This window comes from Eutrigla gurnardus (assembly GCF_963514095.1).
Source record: "Eutrigla gurnardus genome assembly, chromosome: 22".
In the NCBI taxonomy this organism is placed as follows: Eukaryota; Metazoa; Chordata; class Actinopteri; order Perciformes; family Triglidae; genus Eutrigla; species Eutrigla gurnardus.
In genome coordinates, this window is record NC_139933.1 from 9,846,099 (window position 1) to 9,862,260 (window position 16,162).

General features: G+C 43.4%; 3 protein-coding genes across 3 annotated transcripts; all 3 read left to right on the top strand.

The window, feature by feature from the left end:
* The first annotated feature begins 853 nt into the window (after positions 1-853).
* cabp5a (calcium binding protein 5a) lies at positions 854-3,450 on the top strand. Its single transcript, XM_084040737.1, has 7 exons — positions 854-1,055; positions 1,330-1,379; positions 1,649-1,679; positions 1,816-1,959; positions 2,341-2,450; positions 2,568-2,715; positions 2,841-3,450. Exons 1-7 carry the CDS (start codon positions 1,016-1,018, stop codon positions 2,867-2,869), a joined length of 552 nt encoding a protein of 183 aa, XP_083896863.1. The 5' UTR covers positions 854-1,015; the 3' UTR covers positions 2,870-3,450.
* A 2,577-nt stretch (positions 3,451-6,027) lies between these two features.
* nif3l1 (NIF3 NGG1 interacting factor 3-like 1) lies at positions 6,028-9,134 on the top strand. The gene is made up of 7 exons (XM_084040736.1): positions 6,028-6,060; positions 6,529-7,136; positions 7,307-7,457; positions 7,863-7,986; positions 8,143-8,281; positions 8,575-8,658; positions 8,787-9,134. The coding sequence occupies exons 2-7, from the start codon at positions 6,539-6,541 to the stop codon at positions 8,969-8,971; spliced, it is 1,281 nt and encodes a 426-aa protein (XP_083896862.1). The 5' UTR covers positions 6,028-6,060; positions 6,529-6,538; the 3' UTR covers positions 8,972-9,134.
* Positions 9,135-12,153: 3,019 nt separating this feature from the next.
* On the top strand, positions 12,154-15,450 carry tbx6 (T-box transcription factor 6; the record flags this gene model as incomplete). The annotated part of the gene is made up of 8 exons (XM_084002179.1): positions 12,154-12,231; positions 12,444-12,657; positions 12,738-13,005; positions 13,098-13,241; positions 13,358-13,428; positions 13,522-13,580; positions 13,678-13,957; positions 14,055-15,450. The coding sequence occupies exons 1-8, from the start codon at positions 12,162-12,164 to the stop codon at positions 15,448-15,450; spliced, it is 2,502 nt and encodes an 833-aa protein (XP_083858305.1). The 5' UTR covers positions 12,154-12,161.
* Positions 15,451-16,162: the final 712 nt, after the last annotated feature.

A 16,162-nucleotide genomic window follows, 5' to 3' on the forward strand; every position in this document is an offset into this window, starting at 1 on the left:
TTTCAGCTCCGCCAGTTAATTCAGACATCCTTGCTGTAGGAAGTGCAGACCGGCTGAGGCATTAATCCCTGACATTGCCATCAGGATATTTCATGGAAGAAATAATCCTTATTTTTCCACGCAAATGCAGATGCAGATGCAGATTATCACACACTGGAATATTAGCTGTTACTGGCCCATGGGTCTTCAGTACATCCTAAATCTGCTTACTGTCATGTCTTCTGGGATCTGCAAGAAACATTTGTTTTACAAAGTCACTGTCCTATGTTTTTCAACAGGAACAGGGATTTGAAAGATTGAAAAAACAATTTTCAAAAAGCAGAAAACAAAACAGATAAAATCAAGTCAATGCAAAAATAACAAGGCGTTAAGACAAAGAGGAAACGCAAAATGTATATTCATCCAGTTCAAGTCCAATAAAAGCCTAAAAAGACAATGAAGTGATTTGTGATCAACAGAACACAAGTTTTCAACATCATCAAGCAACAAAAATGTCAAACATTCCCCAGTTTCTCAGATTTGTTATTATTTCATTGTACCTTAAATATCATACAAGAAAAATCTGATTTATTGCAGAGTAACTGCTACCTCCAAAGTTATTTTATTCTGTAATTAAACTTCTGTTTAGGTGTCTATTCCGCTGTGTCGACCTTCAACTGTAATTAATTCACAGTAAACAGAAGAAAGAGGAACTCGACACCTAACACGTGAACTGAGAGGATCCTCTTTCTTCGGTCAACCCTGGGCTCAGATGGCAGTATCATTTACAATATGAACACTCGGCTGCATCCCCTTCCTCCCGTCACACCGCTGACTCCTCCCAGTGATGCACACAACGCTGGATGCAGCCACACCTCCCCTCATACAACCTCCCAGCATCCCGTTAGACTGGACAGAGCGGGCTGAGAGGCAGGGCTGTGCTGATTGAGGAGCAACAGGATCTATAGGAACAGACTATTAAGAAACAAGACAGGTGCTTCTTTGCACTGCAGGTCAGCGGCTTCAGAGGTCGCATATGATACGCTTGGCTGATGAACAGGAATCACCAGAAGAAGGTGAGCACAAAACCCACATGGGTATTTAAGGAAATTATGTAAATGTAAACTGGAACTGGAGTGTTTCTTTTTTATATTTTATGCTGTTGTGCATCTATCAGAATACGGAAAATGAAGACACACTTGCACAGTCAGAGTTCAGACACAAGACATGGTGTTTAATCCCAGAGAGGGAGGAGAAACTACTCAATCTGTCTTAATCCTAATTTTCTGGCTCTGGCAAACGGCTTCGCATCATTTGTCACAAATTCCTGATTTTTTTTTATTCTTGCAGAAATGAGTTTCGGGGCAGCCTGCATTTTCTTGCGAGGAGGGAAAAATATCGTAAGTACGGCAGCACGAACAATTTATCTATTATAAATTTTGATGGTTAAAATAAAAAATGATAAGACTCACAGAGATAGAATCTGTGCCTGCTCTTTATGCTTGCATGCCAGTGACGAACCTGTCCACCTGCCAATACAGGCATAATCTACACTTTAATCCACAGATTAATCTCTGGCAGTGCCATTTAATTCTATAGGAATGTTCTATATTGAACTACGAAAATAAAACGTGCATTTTGTTAATTGTGTGTTCTTCTCTTTATGCAGTCAAGAGGCCTAGCTGATGATGAGATTGAAGGTAAATTATATACTTTCATCAGTAAATGCAGTTTATATTATTTGCCACCTTGTACATTTCATACACTCACTTGTCTGTTGCCACACAACCGGAACTATCTGGCTAAGCGAGTGTTTTTTTTCTTGCACCTCTGCAGAGCTGCGTGATGCGTTCAATGAGTTTGATAAAGACAAGGACGGGCTGATCAGCTGTAAGGACCTGGGGAATCTGATGAGGACAATGGGCTACATGCCCACGGAGATGGAGCTGATCGAACTGAGCCAGAATATCAACATGAACCGTGAGTCCCTGCATAATATATGAAAGACTGGGTTGTTGTTGTTGTTTTTAAAGCTTCTGTCAATTTGTCGACTAATCGGTTGTTTGGGTCTTGATCTTTTAAGACGATGAGTCTTTTTTTGCGCTTTCTCCCCAAGAAACATGTGAGCACATCTCTGGTAGTCACATATTTAGAGTGATGCCTTTGTGTCTGTCTTTGTGGAGAAACTTACCACAGATCTGTTGATTTAATTGACTAATCGATTAGTCAACAAAACAGCCCTGTTTTTTTTATTAATTGTTGACAAACTCTGCAGTTAGTGGCTCATTTGATCCAACATTGATCCAGAATTGATGAAACACAACAGAGCTCCCAGACATTCTGAATCTGTTTCCCCTCCAGTTGGTGGCAGAGTGGACTTTGAGGACTTTGTGGAGCTGATGGCCCCAAAGCTTCTGGCCGAAACAGCTGGGATGATTGGCGTGAAGGAGCTCAAAGACGCCTTTAAAGAGGTGAGAGTGAAACGTTTCCCCTCAACTTTTCAAAAAGCAGCAGATCATATGCCAGATTTGAGCAAATACGTCACAAAGATAAATGCTGACCCTTCTATTTGATGTTTCTCTGATTAGTTTGACGCGGACGGGGACGGAGAGATCACAACAGAGGAGCTGCGGTCGGCCATGACCAAGCTGATGGGCGAGCACATGAGCCAACGGGAGATAGACTCCATCGTCAAAGAAGCAGATGACAATGGAGACGGCACAGTAGACTTTGAAGGTATGAACCGTCTCTCAGCTGCAATGACATGAAGATCAATAATAGAGCAAATTAAATAACAGTGGTTTTACAAATGCATTTCTATCTATACTGTAAATTAATCAAACTCTTCTTCTCTGCTGCAGAGTTTGTCAGAATGATGTCCCATGAATGACAGTCGAGGAGACCGTCGATCAAGAAAGTACCTTTGCACCTTCAGGCAGGCGTTAATATCCATGCTGTCTTTCTACAAAGCTCTTCAACTTGTATATATCAATAACCAACATGTAGTAATGTGGAATTCAAATAAAGCGCTGTGAAGAATAATCAAGCAATGTCAAGTTGTTACCAGAGAGAATTTTACATCTATGCACAGATGGGTATTTTTTATGCACTGAAACAAATGTGTAAATGAATGGAAGTATATTGTTTTTTTCTGAAGACAAATATTTTATATACAGAAAGTTATTTTGCATTGTTTTGTTGAATTGGATTGGATTTTTGGAAATGTATGTATCGCTAATGTAAAACATTTATTCTTTATTGAATTATTCTGACAGTATTCTTATCACTGATGCAATATTAGATAAACGTATCAAGCATTTACTACTGTGTATAGCTTTATGTGTATATACAGTATTAAGCCTGGGCTCGTTGTAATGTGTTGGACTACATCGTTCATTTATGGATTTATTCCTACGAGTTAAATTCTGGTAACAGGTTTTTTCCAGATCTGTTCCAGTTGTATCTGAATAAAACATCAACATATATACATTTTTCCACAATAGTGTTTTGTTTGAGCGAATGTGACATGTTTTTTGCATGACCCCGAAAGGAAACCAAGGACTCCGTGTGTCTTTAATTCAGCAATTAGTCTGCAAGAACTTGAATTTTGGCTTCGTCACCTATGTGATGAAAGACTGCTTTATAATTTGGCAAATTCCCCAAAGAGTCTTACAGACGTGCGTGCGATACAAAATGTGTCACTTTGTAATTTAATCCAAAAGTCTGTCTGACCCAGGAGGTAAATGTATCAGTCCAGCGAGATGTTTCAGTGCTAACAAGCAAAACGTTCAGTTTGTAGAGCACATTTCAAGCTTGACTTCCATAGTAAATCTACTTGCATAATATCAACAACTCACTGGTTGTATAATAAATCGCCAGATGATCTATGGATTTCAAAGAAATGATTTGGAAGCAAAAACATCCGTGATGCTGCTGCACTGTCTGCAGGCTGAGGATTGAGTGACTTCTCTGAACTGGCTTTGGAAGGACATTGGGATAAAGAACTCATTTTAGGAATTATGCAAAATAGACACTGTGGCCAGTCTTTCAGTTTGGCAATACTAAGTTTCAAGTGTTTCCATGTTTGGGGACCTTTGAGCACTGAAGCAAAAATGTTTGTTTGTTTGTTTGTTTATTTGGATCCCCTTTAGCTTTAGTGTAGCTAGAAGCTATTCCTCCAGGGGTCCTGCAGATTTATGTTTTGATAATACAATTTACACAATCACATTAAACACAATACTTCAACATTAAACATTACATCATGCAAAATACAACTCAAATAGTGACGGAAATTATAACTGATGCAATTAAACAAAACAAAAAAACAGACATTACACGACTCCGAATGAATCTATATCTAAAGAATCAGTGATAAGAAAAGCCCATGCAACCAACTCACTACAATAACTAGCATTAGATAGTGACGTTTTGCTGTGTGTGGGGACGTTTTTAAGAGTATTAGCTGTTTATTAAAAAAAAAAAGTTAGTTAGTAAAGAGTTAGTATCTGATCTGGAACAGCACATTTTACAAAAATACTGAAGTTGTCTCAAACCGTCGTGGTTTGTGTTCAACGATGTGCCGAAGTGACCCTGAGCCGGCACAGCTGGGATTAAACACCTGTGTTGAGGGAAATTAGGGTTGTGGACGGGGACAAGGTGCGCCCTCGCAGCCCGGGACACATCAGCCACGCAGATGTTACTGCAGGACATATGTGGCGGGAGTTCAAATGGACGGACAGATGGGGCATGGGGGCTTATAGTACCAATTAACAAAAGTGAAGCTGTTCTTGAACACGCAGACCTAATAACTAAACACACATCTGCCAATGGCACTCCACAGATTGAATAAAGGGGGGCACGTGGCAATATGCTTCATGGATAAGCAACACATTTCCAGTTGTCTGTGTTGGGAATTAAAGCTCTTGTATGAGGGCGGGCAGCAGCAAAAGAGTCATTTAGAACGGATTCATGCTGTTTCATGCTTTTATAATATACATGTATATGTGGGTGTTTCAAAGGGGGTCCCATTTAAACTGAGGGTCGTAGTGTGAAGAGAAGTTGATGAGGTCAAAGGAAGAATTATATGACGTAATGCCCGCTGCCCAGCCTTTTCCCTGATCCTCCCCTGATCCCTCTAACATCCAGCATCGACCTTTATTGCATTAATCCACAATAATCTCTCTCTCGGATGCTCTCTGACTCAGCTCAGAGGTAGCCACTCTGCCCAGCAGCTTGTTGTCATGCACTTGATGAGAACGGCGGTTTTAACCATTTGCAATCATCTCCTGACATTGATAACCCCACGTCCTGTCTTTGTTTGTCTGCGAGGATTTGTTCATCCCCAAAAAAAGTCTTAGTAATCTTTCTGAGAAGTGGTGGATGCACCCAGGGTATCCGCAGCGTGACCACCTGCACAGCGAGAGTTAATACAGCTTATCAAAGTCATCTCGTCTTTTCCTGTTCACATTAATCTGTCAATTTGTTTCATAGCATTACATATGAACAGCATTACGTCATTCCAACAGCTATATATGTTCCGGTTGTAATGTTTTTCACTCTAAATGTGGGATTTTTAAGTGACTTTGTAGGTAATTTAAACAAAAAATATGATACCATTATTAAAATGTTTATCGGTAATAAAATAAAAGAAGAATCATAGATAGAACTGACTGTGAAGGTCTCAATGTTCGATGCAAGTTGTAGAAATATACTGTTGCATATTTTTCAATAACCACAAACGTTTTGTTCCAATCATTTTGAATCCACTTTCAAGTCTGAGAACTAATATATTGAGGGAATTATTAATGTGTCCCTGCAAAACATAATTAAAAGTTGCACTTACTGCATTCCTAGCCTGCGATAATTGCAAAAATATACTTTTTTGGTACTGGTTGCTATGGTAACAACTCTATCTGGTAATATTTGTACGTTCATTTTTAGTTTGACATTATTTATCCAACATACACGGAAATGCTTTCATATTTGAGGAGAACAAATCCAGGGACATTTCCTCTATCTAATCAACGCCGTTGCTTTAAGAAACGGAAGCCGGAGAGGGACATTCTGCAAGTTGGTTCACCAGTGAGTTCGCTCTCTCTACTACTTCGGGAAAATGTTTCCAGCAACAGAGCCCTAGTAGTCTTCTAACTTGATAGTGAAAGCCAAGCGGAAGTATAGCTTTACTCATGCATTCATCGATAAATTGTGATTTGTAACTGTAGCGGTGTCATATAGTTCGTATGAGTAGCTAGTGTTAGCTGACTTGCTAGCTCTTCTGTTAGCTGCATGTCGTCCCAGCTGTCAGCGCCTGACGCGACTTGCAGTTGTAGTCATGGAAGAGACATAAACCAGGTTTGCAATAATGCAACATAACTATTATAAAAACAACACTAAATATTAAGTTTCAGGCCCGTAAATCTTCACTGTCTGTCTCATTGGATGAGATATTTGGCTAACATTAGAAAGTGTATGTGGTAACCTAAATACTAGCTTGTTTTTAGCTTTTGTACAGGCAGGACTTAATTAGTGATTTATCTTCTGCCCACACAGGCCCCCACCGATGTTGACCGGATGTAGAATCATTTCTGGGACACTTTCACTCACCTACAGAAGACTTTGTACCAGGAGGAGCTTGACCTCACAGGTTGCTCTCTGCTCCTCTGCCTCAATAGTGTCATCCACCCCAGCATCTCTCCCTTCATCTACTCAAAATCACAGCTCCTGCAGGCACACCTCTCCCACCCTACGCTCATCTGGTCACTTCTCTCCCACCCGCCGTCTTTCGACTCACTCTTCAGGACTGATGGAGCTTAAAGAAGTGCTGCAGGTGCTGGAGCAGCTCGCCCCTCTGTCTCTGGCTGAGTCGTGGGACAATGTTGGCCTGCTCGTCGAGCCCAGCAAACCCCGGCCTGTAAAAAGCATCCTGCTAACCAACGACCTTACAGACGGGGTCATGGAGGAAGCAGAGGCCATGAGCTGTGACCTCATTATCTCATATCACCCTCCGTTGTTTCGGCCGATCAAGCGTCTGGCACAGAAGGACTGGAAGCAGCGATTGGCCATCCGGGCTGTGGAGGCCAGGATCGCGATCTTCTCCCCTCACACCTCGTGGGATAGCGTTAAAGGAGGAGTGAATGACTGGCTGGTCGGGGGACTTGGTAAGACGTCATCCTGAACGGAAAATGTGCCACACATACCTACAAGACCTGCATATTTTATGAAGGTTTAGGCTAAAATGTGGTGACGCATTACACTGACCCACTGGTCATCCATTCTGACCAAGTGTCCCGTCTTTTTTCCATATCTGGTGTCCGTCTTTAACTCTCAGGTAGCGGCCAGGTGTCTGTGCTGAGTCAGGCCCTCAGTGGCGCCACCCAAAGTCACAAACTGGAGTTCACAGTCAAGAGCACAGAGGAACTGAACGCCGTTATGGAGGAACTCAAGGCTTGTGACAGTGAAACAACACATTCAGTTGGCAGGTCCTGTACATGTTTGCATGTGTGTGAATGCAGACCATTTCTAAAACACACAGTACATTTTACATCGATAAATGTATTTATTGCGATTTCCTTCATTTCAGTACAGCATGAAATGGACTTTCACAATCCAACACAGCCATCTTTATTCTGCTTTTTTCTCAATGTTGTGAAAACTGTGTTTGTGCAAGATTTGCCTGTCAGTTTAGATGAAGAAACAGCCACTGTAACTGTATTCACAATTAACTTATGAATGCAGTGCATTTCTGGAGTTGACTTGGCTTCACCAACACAAGCTGGCTAACATAACTTTGACAACAAAACAAGTCAGATCGATTGCCTTTAGTAAGTGACCCCCATGAACAACCATTGCACTGGCGATTAATCATCTATTTTCCCTCATAACAGGCCAGACAACAGTGGGATCCATGTCAGCGTAACCTGCTGTGACTCAGCGCTGACCCCTAGTGTCCAGACTCTGTTACGACACAATGCTCCCAGCTTGTCCCTTAGCATCATGAAGTTAGAAAAGGTACGGCACAAACCGGTCACGTGTTTTAGAAACACAAAGAAATATGATTTCCTGAAAATGGTTAAACAGTTAGTGCCATAGTTCCAGTAAGATATCGTGTTTAATGAAACGTATTTAATTTGTTTTTTTTACCTGTTCATCTTGCACTTCCTGCAGCCTCCTCTCCTGGGTCACGGTCAAGGACGAGTTAGTGTTTTGGACCAGCCAGTAACCGTGGCAACAGCCATCCAGAAAATGAAGTCCCACTTGGGTTTGAAACACCTCCGTTTGGCTCTGGGACTCGGGCAGATGCTAGGTAACAAACTCAAACAGGAGGTTATCGAACTAAATAAATATGTAATGTGAAGAATATGAACTCTGATCCATCTGACGAGTGTCGGGTGCAGTAGATGTCCTGAATGGTCCAACATTTTAGATGAAGAGATGGAATGTGAAGCTTAAAGGGTCGTTAAGCATATCTTAATCCAAACCAAACCACTTAATTAGCAATACATACTATGACATGAAGGCCATAACGACAAACCTAAAACTTGGAATTGTCCTGAGATGTAAATGTGTGTGTAAATAAGTCATTGTGACATATTTCAGAGTCGTCTGTGTGTACCGCGGCTGTGTGTGCTGGATCTGGGGCCTCAGTCCTGAACGGAGTCAAGGCAGACCTCTACATCACAGGTACGTATTTTAAGTATTTAACTTTCATTCTAACAATTGTATATACCTGAAACTATTTATTTACTGTATTTATATATATGCTTTACATTGTTATGACTGCAGATGAAATTATCTTGTCCATTGTCCAGGTGAGATGTCCCACCATGAAGTGCTTGACGCCGTGGCGGAGGGAAGGAGCGTCATCCTCAGTGACCATAGCAACAGTGAGCGGGGGTTCCTGGCCGTGTTCAGGGAGAAGCTGGCTGTGCGTCTTCCCGACAGTGTAACGGTGGCGGTGTCGAAGGCTGACAGAGACCCTCTGGAGGTGGTCTGACCCACTTGGACCTCCAGCTGCACTAGTTAGTCTGTCGGATACACTTTCACTGTTTTCATTGGAACTTAACAACATTGCAAAGCGCCTTCTGCTTTTTCTAATGCAATTCAAATGGACGTGTGTGATATGATTGCATTCAGAAATAAAAACAATGCTGTTTATGTAAGGCTATCTAGTGTCCGTGAAAGAGTTTTTCTATATATGAGCTGGCCTCATTTAATAATGCAAAGTGCTTCCTTCGGAACACCTTATGCTTATTTGTCATGCATTTCTGGCAGGGTCTTTATAAAAATTGGTTTTGGTTGATCACAATAATGGACGGTGGGCGTGTTGGATAAATCAAAACAGTGAGAGCCGAAAATAAACCATGTAATGCATGTGTCCTTTCCATGGAAAGGATGTATTTACGGACAACACACAGTGCCTTTAAATCCTAATAATTTGTGACAAGATCGAGAAATAATTCCAGCATCTACAAAAAAAGAAGAGTGCGTCGCATCGTGCAAACAGTAAGAGTAATCCTCATCAGATTAAAGGGCTTGTTGTTCCATCATAAACATGCTCGAGGAAATCGGACATCCCCTGTTATGCAGGAAGGGTTCAAACAGCCTGCTGTCTGAGCGTCTGATCCAACAAGGAAAATATAAAAGCAAATGCCTCTTATGGCATCTTTTTTCTTCAGTCATCAGGCCCCAATGAGCAAACAAAGGTGGATATCAAACCACTTAGCACATACATGTCAGAGAGGAGGCCTTTGGTAATACATAATGCACTGTAAACACCTCCACCCCCACTCCAGTAATGGTAAAAGAAAGCAAACAGACAAGTAACAATCCTCATCATGGGCTGTTACAGATTCTGGTGGCTGACACACCTGTCAGTTCGTAAAAACATTAAGAGACATCACACACACCTCGCCCCCGCCCCCGACGAGGTAATGACCTTTCCCTCAGTGTGGCATTCACACCTCCACTTCCCCTCGGCCCTCACTAGCTTTTATCCCCTCCAACACACACACATAAGCACACGCATACACAAATGGAGAAGGAAAACACCAACTAGAACAACATTAAATGCATCACCCCTGTAAAGCCACTCCAGCTGTCACTCTTTAGATTGGCAGGACTTTCTGTGAGCAGGTAGATTTGGCCTTTTTTCCTTTTCGGAAGTATTGATGCTGAAACACAGCATATTAAAGTCTTATGATGATTTGTTGTGCTCATTTTTTTTTTAGCTGAAGACATTTTGCATACATGAAATAGTGAATGCTATTTTACATTGCACTCATTAGATGCTTCCTGTTTAGCTGCGTAGTTTTTTATTTGTATTTGCAGTACATACTGTAGCTTACAAAGTACGTACTGTTTCGTTTGGACATACTACTTCCTCATTACATTGCACCTCTTGCTCATACATCCGCTGCACAAAGGATTATGGGTCAGAAAACCCTGAAAGACATGCTGACTTACATCCGGCAAAATGAGACCGGTTGCAGACATCCTAGTATTTTTGGCATAAATGTATTAGGACATAATTAATCGTCCCCTGGCATACTAAATACTATGGTAATCAAGTATTGATACGTGAAATATCTAGAAGTCTTATTCAACTAAGTACATTTATTTTATGTTGAGTATGTTTACTTACATACAATTTTAGACTATTTCCATTTAAGCTCTTTTACTTAAATACATTTTAGTTGTAAATAAGTACTTTTTACCTGTTAACATATAAAACATGAATAGTTTATACAATATGATAAATTGCTGTAGGTTAAACCATTTGACAAATTATATAAGTCATAAGAATAAGCTCCCTCTCAACTGTCATCAAAACGCTGCTGAAATATTATTGCATCACAAATAATATTACCCCTAATACGGTGATTTTAAATATAAAGCCTACAGACGGGACTGCTTTTAATTGAAGTACATTTCTTTTATAATACTCCCCCTTATATAGCATTTTGATTGCTGCTACTTGCAATGGAGTATTCTCATGTAGTGGTATTACTACATTTACTGAAGTGTAGGATCTGAATATACTAACTGACCCGACTGTGTGTTTCAACTGGAAATCCTGATTTATTTCGGGGGGAAATGCTTTGCCGGAAACAGCTGCAGTACTGACGTCGTGCCCGAGCTTCTCATATAAACTTCTAGACACTCACGTTTGTGTTTGTGGCCAAATTGCAGCCATCGGCCAAACTGTCTTCCTCTTCCACCTTCATTCAAGGGCCGACTCCCCGCTGAGAGGAAGAAACATGTCATGAAGTCATCAAACAGCCACAGGGGTCCTGCCAGTAAACAACCACATTCAAATGCATGTGTAAGAGGTTATTTGAAATTTAAGTAGCGTTTCCCAGAATGATTACAGAAAGTCTTGAAAGTAAGATTACAAACGGCAGTTTTACATCTGAAACATGTACTAATGACTAAAACTGAAGATAAGTCTGTATAACATCATTAGAGCTAGCTTTTTCTGATATGAAAATCCTGTCAATGTACAGAAGTGTTACAAACAAAATGCATCAAAAGCAAAATTACTACTTATGTTATTAAATTTGTGATGCATGACTGCGTAAGTAACATTTTTACTGTAACTGCTCATACATTTGAACTACTTTAGGTTTTTTACGGTATAGAAATACATAATATCATCTAATATCTGCTGATTTTAAATCTAGTAACTGAAGTGAAGTAAAAAAAAAACACACAATATTTGCCTCTAGTGGAAAAAAATGATGAAGTACTCAAGAAAAGTTCAAATAACTCACAACAGTAGTCGAGTACAAATACTTATTCTACCTCTACTGGCGTGAAATCACACAATTGTCGTCCATTTTCCTACCAGACACTTAAGTAAACCCTAGAATCACCTCTCTATATGGCCGGTGTTGTTTGTGTTTGTCGAGCAGGGACGGGAGGGAACATGAAGGCTCGGTGTGGACAGACAGGGAGGCAAATGAAGGGCCATTTGGCCTCATGTGTGAAGCCCCACACACCTATTTAACCGAGCCGGTCACCACTGTGGGCATTTGGAGCGAAAGGACAGCAGAGGGACAGGAACGGGAATAGAGGCAAAGGAAGAAGCGACTCCAGCGGAGACGGAAACACATCAGGAGACAACAAGAGGTGTAGAGGGAAATGTTACCGAGCAGCAGCTGAGGAGGACGAGTAAAGGGACAAAGATGCTGAACGTGGAGATGTACCCCAGTTTGACTCTGGGACCTCAGAGGATTGGAGACTGCTTTTACAGAGGTGAGAGGGTGTGTGTGTGTGTGAGAGAGAGAGAGATAGACAGACATCCATGAATAAATGTGATTTTTCATGCTTTGCTTTCAAAAATGTGTTTGATTTTTGCTCTTTTGAGATACTTTCTGTCGGTCCAAATCTGATTGACCCCGATAAGACTTTGGTACACCTTATTCCAACCATACATGTAAAGGTTTTTTTTTAATCGTCCCCCACAGACCGGCAGGCGTCAGCCCACATGCCGTTGTTCCCTCCTGCCTGCGACGTGGCAACCACAGCCCTGCCTCCCAGGCTGCTGGCCCCTCCGCCCCTCCCCAACGACCCGACCGCCAAAACCCCGAAAGGTGAGGTGAAGATGGAGCTGGAGAACTCGTCGTTATGGAAACAGTTCAGCTCGGTGGGCACGGAGATGATCATCACCAAGAAGGGCAGGTGAGAGAACGTCTTAACTTTGAATCCTCCTGTAATTACCATTCATGTCCACATGTCTGACATCCTACTGTCCCTCTTAGACGGATGTTCCCCGGGCTGAGGTTGAAGCTCTCAGGCTTGAACCCATCCCTCCGTTACATCCTCCTCCTGGACATCACCCCGGTGGACAACTCCCGCTATCGCTTCCAAGGCGGTGGCTGGCAGGCCGTCGGCGGGGCAGAGGCGAGGCTCCCGGACCGGGTTTTCATCCACCCAGACTCACCTGCCACAGGTGCTCACTGGCAGAGCCGCACCATCTCCTTTCACTACGCCAAGCTCACCAACAACACGCTGGACTCACAGGGACATGTAAGACCCGGCACCGAACCATCAACTGGTAGATTTCATCTTCACGGTGCATTTTGACTCACTTGTCTTTGCTTTTTTTTTTTTATTCCCAGATAATCCTGCACTCGCTGCATCGCTACCAGCCCAGAGTTCACGTCATTGAAGCCAGGGATGTGCTGAGATGGGGCGGAGGGCAACACTCCTTCGTTTTCCCCGAGACTCAGTTTCTCACAGTTACCGCCTACCAGAACAACAAGGTACCATAATGCAACATTTATGTATTATTTAAGATGCTAATGAAACGGAGCCAAGAAACGGAGTAGAGGGAAGGCCAACCGACTGCAAAACTTTTCTTTTTTTTTGTTGTTTTCAGATCACAGAGCTGAAGATCAGCGCCAACCCTTTTGCCAAAGGTTTCCGAGATGAAGGCATGAACAGCAAAACGTAATTTGCAACAAATGCCCACACAGAAACACTACACAGTTATACATTGCATATCTATTGTAGAGGATCTAAACTCCTTTTCCCCCCCTGCAGACAAAGAGATGCGAGACAGAAGCGCAAAATATCTGCCTTAACAGAAACTTTGGATATTGGTAAGTCAATCTTTCATTTGGACATTATTTTTGATCAAAGTCTTAATTCCTTCTTTGCCTTATCCTAAAACGCCACTCTTCTATGTGCCTCTCTCAGTGAACTTGGATCCATGCGACTCCACAGAGCTCCTGCCTCCGCCGATAACCTCCGGCACTGACCTTCAGGCCCTCGCTCTGGCCTCTCTGCCCCAACTGGCCGACCCCTCCTGCGGGTTCAGACCGGAGCGAGCCTCCTATCAGGACGCTCTGGGCCAGGAGCAGCCACTGGATCTCGGCCAGGCGTTCATGGCGTCGCAGATGTCCGGCATCGACATCTCCATGGCCAATGAGATGCAGGACGCACCGGGAAGCGAGGTGGCAAATCGTATGATTGAAAGGTAGGCGTGTGGAGAGATAATTTACCGTGTGCGCGATTTATTAATCAACAAATCATTTTTCAGCACCAACATATATATTCTGTTTTCTGCTCCACAGATCAGACACTATGGGTGAGGCAGCTTACACCTCAAACTTCCCTGCCGTTCAGGACAACTCCTCCTCATTCCCTTCAGCTCCTCTTCCTCAGTCGTCCTTCTCCGTCCCCGACTCCTCAGACGCATCCAACTCTCAGCCTATCGACTATCCCTCCATTCTCTCCTCCTCCCCCACGCTCTCCTCCTCCTCCGCCACCACTCCCTCACTCCAGCAAACCTCCTTTACCTTCCCCACCCCGCCTCCCTCTAACTCCTCCTCCCCACAGCCGCTCCTGTCCTCCTCCTCGCCGCCCTCTGCCAACACCTATCACGCCATCCCAGAGACGATCGGCCCCCACACACCTACAGACTCCTCGTTTCCTGCCCCGCCCTCCACATGTCATCCAGAGCTGCAGGACCAGATGTCAGTTCATTCTCTGCTCACTCAGCCCGGTCAGCCTCTTCAGGGTCAGCCTATCTCACCCGGGGATCAAAGCTCAGCAGCGTGCATCTATCCAAACATCCTTCCTGCGAATCCTGATCCGGCTCCAGTTCCCGCTCAGCCTCCCCCCAACTACAACCCCCCGCCGCCTCCCAGTGTGTCGTGCTCCCTACCGCCTCATGGCGCCGCCACGTCTTTCGCCTTCCCCTCCGTCCCTCCACACATGCAAAATCTGTCATTTCAAACCGTGTCTCCCGGCTCCGCCCACCACACCCTTCATCTCCCAAATCTGAGCCACCAAGCCCAAGCGCCCTCCCTGGCTGCTGCCTTCCCTCCATCCTCCTATTCTCATCCACCATCCTCCTACTCTCACCCACCATCCTCCTACTCTCATCCACCAGCCTCATACTCTCATCCACCAGCCTCATACTCTCATCCACCATCCTCATACTCTCATCCACCTTCCTCATACTCTCATCCACCATCCTCATACTCTCACCCACCATCCTCCTACTCTCACCCACCATCCTCCTACTCCCATCCACCATCCTCCCTTCCTCACCCTTCTTTCCAGCCCTCTTCTTGCTTGGCCGTCTCCTCAGCTCCCTCACTGCCACCGACAGCCCATCCTCAAAACCTGCCCAATCCCTCCACCTCCTCATACCCTCCAGTGGAAATCGGTGCCATCCCACAGTTCAACCCTGCTGCGCCCTATCGCCCAGAGATGGTACTGCACCACTCGTCTCTTCTCCCTCAGCTAGATCCGTCCCTTCCCTCCAGCCTTCCCTCCTCCACCCCTCCGCCAGCCCTCTACCCTGCCTTTCCATCCTACCCTCTCCGGCTATGTCAGGACCCTCACTCATCCCTCTCCATCCCATTCAGGCATCTCTACAGACAGCACCAGCATGGACACGCCCACCCCCACTCCCACCCCCAAGGGTCCTTCCTAGATATGAGCACAAGAGCTGTGTTTTAGAAATACATAAGAACAAGAAAAAAATATAAAAAATTAAAAATGTTTTTGTCTTTAGCGCTTTTCGGGATTTTAGCAATGTCTAGCATTAGTTTAAGTAGCCCAATATACCGTGGGTGTTTGTGTGTCTTTAACAAGAATTCAGCTGTTATCAGTTTAATGAAATGGAAAGTTTGTAAATAGCTGTTGAGGATCTACTTTTTGAATAGTCATTCCAGTGTGAAAAATAAAAAAATTATCAAGGCTGCAGGCTTTTGTGATTCAATTATTTATTTCATGATAAAAGTGAAGAAAATACTTTTTTCCCCCTACAGATTGCTATGCCTGCTTCAAACCTCCATTCATTTTCTGAGTAGCAAAGAACTGAGTGAGGTGTGTGTGAAGTTAGAAGACTTTCAGAGTTAGGTGACGTGGACGACGACAGACAGCAGTTAATCATTTCCTTTCCTGATTCCTTGCTATGTTTTTTGGGGGAAATGTGTTAAACCTCAACCCCTCTCGGATTATAATGTGGATGTGTCGACTTTTCTCTCATGGTCTGTTAAAAAGTCTTTAATGTTGGGATTTTGTACATTCATTATTGCGATATCTCTCATTGGCTCTGCTAAAAAAGGCAGCATTATTGTAGCTTTAAATGCAAACAGCTGGATTCTGAACACCTACTCACAGCTGGGATTATTCCAAACATGACTGATTTAATGTCTTTTTTTTTCTG